The sequence below is a fragment of the Notolepis coatsorum genome (genome assembly GCF_963971535.1).
Source record: "Notolepis coatsorum genome assembly, chromosome: 12".
NCBI classification, from domain to species: Eukaryota; Metazoa; Chordata; class Actinopteri; order Aulopiformes; family Paralepididae; genus Notolepis; species Notolepis coatsorum.
Genome location: NC_140176.1, coordinates 29,546,134 through 29,554,397, shown reverse-complemented (window position 1 = coordinate 29,554,397; position 8,264 = coordinate 29,546,134). Strand labels below are relative to the sequence as shown.

Here is an 8,264-nt window from a genome sequence, read left to right as displayed (position 1 = left end):
ATGGCCACAAGGTTTATCACTGTATGGACAAGAGAAGCTTTTCGATTTGCTCTGGATTTATATCCATAAAATCTAATAAAAAAATAATTATGAATAATATTCTGCCAAATTATTGATCCAGACAGCTTACCAGCCACTGGCAACATTTGATTCCTTATCATCTCCACCTTATCAATAAAATAATCATAAAACAGTATTCGTTTTATTCTTTCCCATGACCTCATTTAAGGTTCTCCATTTGCGTTTGCATTTGAGTAATGTTTCCTGTAGTCTAAGTTCGTCTTGCAGGCTATTCCTTGCAGATGGAGCAGAAAACCCCAAAAGCCTTCTTTCCAAGATCAGAATAAAATTGTGGGACCATCATTGGTCACAAATGGTCCTGTGATTGTATACATCCCATAATAACTTTGATCTGGAATCAGAAGGCAAGGAGGAAGTTTACCTAAAATGGTTTTGTAGATAAAAACATACCAATGGCTAAGCCGACGTGTTGACAAAGAAGGCCAGTAAGTACGACTATGCTAGTAAGTCATACTGCATACTGGCCAGTGGCCAGTGGTATAACTAGTAAGAGTAGATAATGGATATATATATAGTATCTACAAATATGTAAACAGGAATATGCAGGTATATTCAGACATATACATGTACATATATATGTACATACAGTATTATTGTACATGATTGCCCCTCACTATAATGGGAGGCAGAATTAGACTTGACTGCTACATGGAACCTCTGACCCAAAACCCTTTAGAAATTGGTATTTCAAGACGGCTTGTGTCAAGTTTTAGCACCTTTTCTGGGGTGCACTGCTATATAAGTACTGTACTTATGTAACGGATGGTACCGCGAAGCCCAGTCACGAAGAACTTCCGACGTTGAGAAGTGGCTGAGGCACGGTAGCGGTACCAGGAAGTGAAACTCACTCCCCAGAGGCATCCAAACTGAGCGCTTAGGGAGGAGTTCCTCTCTTGGCGCAGCGGTTTGTGTTGCTTCCCCCCGTGCGGACACGCGCCCGGGGTTCGACTCCCACCCACTCAAGGCGCGGTCGAAGTTTCGTGGCAGGTACTAGGTTGTACCTGTTACACTTACTGGTACTGTAAGCAGACAGCAGGTTGTATGGGGGTTATGTGCCTGTCATTACAGGGTATGTCCACCAGTGGGCAGTGCAGGCTAAAGCAAAAACCTTATTATGTTGAGTTTCCCCACGGTGAAATGCGTGGCAAATTGTGGTCACGGATCACTCACTCACTCACTCACTCACTCACCGGCAGAGACGTTTTGTCGGATGCATGTGCACTGTGCTTGCAGGTAGCCACAGTCTGAATGATTCTGTGATTATGTCGAAATATGTATACTTGTATACTTATTATTATTTACAATACATATTAAGAAAAGAACACTTGATTTGACTTGATTTACATCTTTTACATTTGCGTCGTCAGACCTCCCACTTGAAGAGGTTTGGAGGATGTTGATGTCAGTGTCCTTTTGGATGCGTTTCGATCGACACATATTACTGTGTATAGAGATAGAAACATGACAGAATGAGACTCAGACAACCAATAAACATTTGTTAGTTTGTGCAAATCTTACACAGTGCATCTTCAAGTACAATTTTGATGTGCTTGTACTTTACTTGTCTGTTTGCAGGTGATTTTATACTAGTTCAAAACATCCTTTACTCATTATATAACACAGGTAATAATTAGGCTACTTTAAATCAAAGGGTTTTACATTCAAAATATGTAATCAATTCATATAGTTTTAGTTTATTTGTTTGTACAATTAAATGTATAGATTTGGTCATTAAAAAGAGACAGAATATCACAAATACATGCCAAATAAAATACATGAAAGAATAATCAAACATTAAAGGTGCTTGTGGGGACTTATCCTTAATGGTATTATAATATATATGTAAAATATATATAATATTATTATTATTATTATTATTATGGTAATATTATATGACAGATTACTTTATCTGTGTTGTTGAGATGAGACAAGAAGGGAATAAAGGAGATGTACAAAAAAAATTAAATAAAATTATATACATACACACAACAGGAAATTCTACATCTGATTATAGAACTGTATAAACTGTATGTGTATACTGTTGATATTATAAATGGAACATGATACATTTGAACCATCACCATCACCTCACCAGGGTAGGTTAGCTTCACCTAGAGGTTAATGTAGCTTCACCTATAAAGGTTAATGCCATATGTTAATGACCACTGACAATTACCAGGTGACTGGTTGGTCGGTTTATACTGAATTAAACAATAGTGTGAATGAATGAATGAATGAATGAAAACTTTATTTAACAGATTGCAGAATGGGTACAATACAGTACGGCTCAATACATACAATTGTTAAGGGGATGCAGACCTGAGAAAGACGTTTGTCTTGTTTCCATCAGGGTCCCCCATTTTCAATTCATATAGGTAACCAAACCGTTCATGTTTTTGCTGGAGACCCCGGGCCCGGAGACCCCCGGAAACCTGAAACGACCTCAGCATCCTTGGGCCGCCCCTTGGGAACCACTGCGTGAGCGAATTGCGTCTCTTGCTCAGCATCTGAGTGGCGCCCCACTCCCCCCACCTTGTTGCCGCAGGATGAGAGGCCTCCTCCACCAGAGGGGGGGCAGGATAGTGTACGTTGACTGTATTTGGAGCTGCTTGGGTCGCAGACCGCGAGGGGAGGGGTGTCTAGAGAACGCGCTCCGCCAAAACACCAGTGCGTCTTCACGGGGAACCCGCGCCAAGATGGGTTCTACACGCATAACGCAGAGGATGATGTGGATAATATGGATTTTCTTTTTGACAGGAATAACTGGAGTTTGTGGTAAGTTATATGTGTTTGTTTGTTTGTTTTCGTTTTTCTTTCATTCCATATATTTCGTATCATATTTGTGTGGTGCAACAAGTGTCCAGGACTCCAGGTTACTTGGATATTCAAGTCTGCAGGACCAGAGCGCGGAGGACGAACTGGATGATTTTAGGATCTAGATTCGATTCGATTCGATTAGTGTAGATTCAAATGTATTGGCATCATGCAGCACAAGTACAGTACAACGAAAAGAAGTTTGGCATCCAACCATGAGTGCAAATGAAAGTGCAATAGTAATATACAATGTACAGTAATTAAACTGGGTATAAAATATATAAAGTTAAAAAGACACTATATATGATAGTAAGTCATAGCCTACTGGCCAGCAGCGTAACTATAAGAGTAGGTAAAATATAAGTACAGATATATATATATATATATATATATATATATATATATATATATATATATATATATATATATATATATATATATATATATATAGTTAAATCAAATTTATTTATAAGGCCCGACAACACGCGTTAATGTCCCCATGGGCCGGACACGTCTTCTTTAAACAAGTCAAGAAGAAACATAACAATAAGTCAAGAACAAAACAAGAACACCATAAGGTCCAACAAATTTTAAATAAATGCAAATAAATAAATGAATGCAAGCACTCCCAGACATACCCCACGCGAAGGTAAGGAAAAACTCACTAAAACCTAACAATAGGGAAAAAATGCTCCACAGGCAGTGTGGAGGGGGGATCTCCCTTCTTAAGGCCTCTGCATGCTACAGAAACTTCAAAGCAACTGCAACACAACATCGACAAAGCAACGGTGTTTTAGACACTCTGCCTTTATGCTTCTGCAACATCGACGCGCAAAGTTAGTTTAACTAAAGTTAGTTTAGGTTCGTGTTAACTTTAGATAATGTACAAAATAAACGTATTTCCGGTGATTTTAGACGTCGCTCTTTTATTTTGAAAACCCCCGACCGGAAGTGTTATAGTGTCTGTTGCTAGCAGCTTAACTTTCTGTGCTTTTCGAGCTAACGTTACCGTAACATCATTAGTTTCCAATGGAGAGGACCTCGGCTCACATGCAGCTCAAACTACCTATTGGAATAAATTAATTGATTGATGTTTAACTTGTCCCTGTGTGTGTCCAGTCATTTCGACTAGCAAACGTTGTATTTAACGTTACCTCAGGACGGATACCATTGTATTTACTTGGTTAGCTATGTAGCTAATGTGGATAGCATTTTGAATAGACCCAATGCTAGCTGGCTGGCTACAGCTTTATTTACTAAATTATGGAGGCTTTTTAATCGTCAAGGTAAGAGAGGATTTGTCATGATCAACTGAAGGCGTATGCTATGGAACAATATGTGCTTGGGTTTTCAGAAAAAGGCGAGCTATGTGACGCTGATTATTTAGCGTCAACGCTGGCTTCAACAATGGAGGATATTATTCTCTGCGGGACTAATATTATTCTATGACAGCCCCGCCCCCATTCGCTAACCAACCAATCACTGCTACGCAATATCAACGCAACGGTTGTTCAGATTAGATTCTGGGGACATGTACGCAACGTCCAAGGAACACAGTCTACAAGACCCTCTAAAACAACCGCGCTGAAATCGCGCCGATGTTGTGTTGCAGTTGCTCTGAAGTTTCTGTAGCATGCAGAGGCCTTTAGATGTCGGTGATAGTAGTGTTGCAGACTAACAGTTGGTAAGCATGCACTCATGTGTGTAGTGAAACAATAGCAACTGAACATTTTGAAAAATTTAAGATAGAGCTGATAGCGATAGCAACTGAACATTTTGAGAGATTAAAGATAGAGCTGATAGCGAATCTATTTGAGGCACAGGGGCGACGCAAAGAGGGTCGCATCCTCCCCGTCTTAATCACGGGACGTTCAACACTCCGGTCATCGATCCGAGACAGCCGGAGACAGGGAGATGGGGGGCGGCGCAGAGAGGGTCACAACCTCCCCGACATCATCGTGAGACGTCCAGCACTCCGGTCACCACTACAAGACCGCCGGAGACAGGGAGACAGGAGGGCATGCAGAGAGGGTCGCATCCTCCCGGCCTTCATCGCGGGACGTCCTACACTCCGGTCAACACTCCGGGACAGAAACTCACAGGGAGACAGGGAGACGGGACAGGCGTTAGACAGCTCGCGTGATTGTAGTGGGCGGACATAGCAATAGATACAAGTGGTAAGCATATGTGTGAATAGAGTAGATATATGAAGTAAGCATATTATGTGAATAGAATAGAAGTACTTAACCCAGCAATGAAACCATGTTGACAGACCACAGACAGAAGACTGTAAGGAGCTGATCCGTGGCCTCGGTGGTGCACGTAGAGCAGTCTCTGCAATCTTGGCCAAGACCCAGAGACATCCATCACCTTGGACAGCAGGCACTCAGAGAGATGGGGGGGGGCAGAGGTTAGAGAGTTCCCATGTTTGTAGTTGTTTGGAGTCAGATGAGGACCATTCTATCATTCTGCTTTCTTCCCTCCATTTAACAGGCCTATATGCACTGTAATTAACCCAATGTATTGACTTAAGTTACGACATAGTGCTGCGGAAAAGCAGAGATGGGAGAAAATAGACATCCTAACTAAACTAGACAGATTAATCTAAAGGTCAGTCCCCGACCAGGTGAGATCAGGGTAGGTTAAAAGAGAGAGAGAAAAGATGGGTCTTAAGCAGGGATTTAAAAGCTTCAACAGAGCCCTGACGACGGCAAGTAATTTGTTCCACAGGTAGGGAGCGCGGTAGACAAAGGCTCTGTGGCCGGCGGATTTCTTTTTAACCCTAGGAATCGATAGAAGCCCCGCATTTTGTGAGCGCAAAGCACGAGCGGGCGAGTATCGGGAGATGAGATCGGATAGATAGAGCGGTGCAAGCCCATTAAACATTTTGTAGGTGAGGAGTAGCACTTTAAAGTCAGATCAGGCTTGAATAGGAAGCCAGTGTAGGGCGGACAAAACTGGTGTGATGTGATAACATTTTCTAGTTATAGTTAGTATCCGTGCAGCCGCATTTTGCACGAGTTGAAGATTTTTTTATGCTTGAATTAGGTAGGCCTGAAAAAAGTGCATTACAGTAGTCCAGACGTGATGAGACAAAAGCATGAATCAGGGTTTCAGCATCAGCCAGAGTTAAAATGGGGCGAATTTTTGCGATATTACCAAGATGGAAGAAGGCAATTTTGGTGAAATTTTTTATATGTGCATTAAATGAGAGGGAGGAATCAAAAATGACTCAGAGGTTTTTTATGGTGGAGCTCTGGGATACATGACAAGTATCAAAGTTGAGGGAGATGTCCTGAAACAGGCCTCTGTGGTTTGGGGGGCCAACAATTAACATCTCAGTTTTATCTGCATTAAGGAGTAGAAAGTTTTGCGACATCCACTTTTTGACGGCAAGCAAGCAGGCCTCAAGGTTTTGTAATTGGGAGGAATCATTTGGCTTAATAGGTAAATATAATTGGGTGTCATCAGCGTAAAAGTGAAAGTTTATGCCAAATTTGCGTATGATATTGCCGAGGGGTAGCATGTAAATCGAAAATAGCAAAGGGCCCAGGACAGAGCCTTGTGGGACACCACATTGCACTGGGAGGGTCTCAGATGTTAAATCATTATAAACCACGCAGTGTGTTCTATCAGTTAAATAAGATTTAAACCAAGCTAGTGCGTGACCCCGAATGCCAACATGATTCTCAAGCCGACCTAGAAGAATCTATAGTATCTATAGATATGTTAATATGATTATATGCTGATATGTACAGACAGATGTGGATATATATATGTGGTATATATATAATATATATATATATATATATATATATATATATATATATATATATATATATATATATATATATATATATATATATATATACCACATATATATAGCACTGTTGTATTATGTTATCATACAGAGTTATATATAGACTATAGTATGAGGTAGGTTATGATTATTATGATTACAGTGTAGCACAGTTGTATAGACAGTGAAAGCAGTAGGTATTGAGTAGGCAACAGAGGTCATAGTTGTACAGTAGGGTAAATATGGGTAAGTATGGGTAAATATGGGTAAATAGGGGTAAATATGGGTAAGTATGGGTAAGTATGGGTAAATATGGGTAATATTGGTAAACATGGGTAATCTAGAGGCTTGTTGGGTTGTCGTCAGATTGCGTGCCACTCGTGAGGTAAAGTAACCTATTGGCTTGTTTTAGAGAATGTGATCCTATTAGTACGACTTAATGAGCTGTCGTAAGCAGTCTTGTTTTGGTTAAATTAGCCCACTGACACCTACTGACTGCCAAGGCTGAATTGGTTTAAGGCTGTGTGGTTTGGCTGCTTGACCACATGTCGTTACTCCCTGTTTTGATCCCTGGTCACGCCCAGGGGACCAAGTACAAGTTAAAAAAAAAACAAGGCTAGTTTTCTTTTAGAATGATACCTCCTGTTTTTACTGTGCACTGTGTTTCTATCGTGGTGTTTCTTTTTACAGTGGTGTTATTTTAATTGATTCATTGTCTTGTTTGTCTGTTTATGAGAAAGCACCCTGGTTTGTCTGTACAAGAGAGCACCCTGGTTTGTCTGTATGAGAGAGCACCCTGGTTTGTCTGTATGAGAGAGCACCCTGGTTTGTCTGTATGAGAGAGCACCCTGGTTTGTCTGTATGAGAGAGCACTCTGGTTTGTCTATATGAGAGAGCACCCTGGTTTGTCTGTATGTGTGAGAGAGCACCCTGGTTTGTCTGTCTATATGAGAGAGCACCCTGGTTTGTCTGTATGAGAGAGCACCCTGGTTTGTCTATATGAGAGAGCACCCTGGTTTGTCTGTATGTGTGAGAGAGCACCCTGGTTTGTCTGTCTATATGAGAGAGCACCCTGGTTTGTCTGTGTGAGAGAGCACCCTGGGTTGTCTGGACTGTATGTGTGAGAGAGCACCCTGGTTTGTCTGTATGAGAGAGCACCCTGGTGTGTCTGTCTATATGAGAGAGCACCCTGGTTTGTCTGTGTAAGAGAGCACCCTGGTTTGTCTGTATGTGTGATAGAGCACCCTGGTTTGGCTTCATGAGAGAGAGCATCCTGGTTCGAGGTGCATCTGTGCATCGGTAACAGGCTGTAATAGAAGGGGCACTAAAAGGGTTTGCACGTTGAGAGGATAGACTTCAAATAACAAAGTCAACTTTGTCATTCTGTGAGGTTTTGTCCGCTGCTCACCAACTTTCTCTGTCTTCTTTAAGCCTACTGTTAGGAATTCCCTACTCACTCTCTCTAGCCCCCACCCTCTCGTTCTTTACTCTCAGTGGCCACACCTGTTCGATTATCAATTACCTCTCGCACCTGTGGTGGCAGGCTAATTAGTTCCCCTGTGGGCTTTAA

The 8,264-nt window shown here is 41.4% G+C and overlaps 1 protein-coding gene across 1 annotated transcript in view; it reads left to right on the top strand.

The window, feature by feature from the left end:
* Positions 1-2,763: 2,763 nt before the first annotated feature.
* Positions 2,764-8,264, top strand: part of LOC311238235 (integrin beta-3-like) — a 97,942-nt gene continuing 92,441 nt past the window's right edge. The window contains exon 1 of the mRNA XM_084326258.1: positions 2,764-2,856. Coding sequence (XP_084182384.1) covers positions 2,778-2,856 — 79 coding nt within the window. The 5' untranslated portion in view covers positions 2,764-2,777. The remainder of the gene's footprint in view (positions 2,857-8,264) is intronic.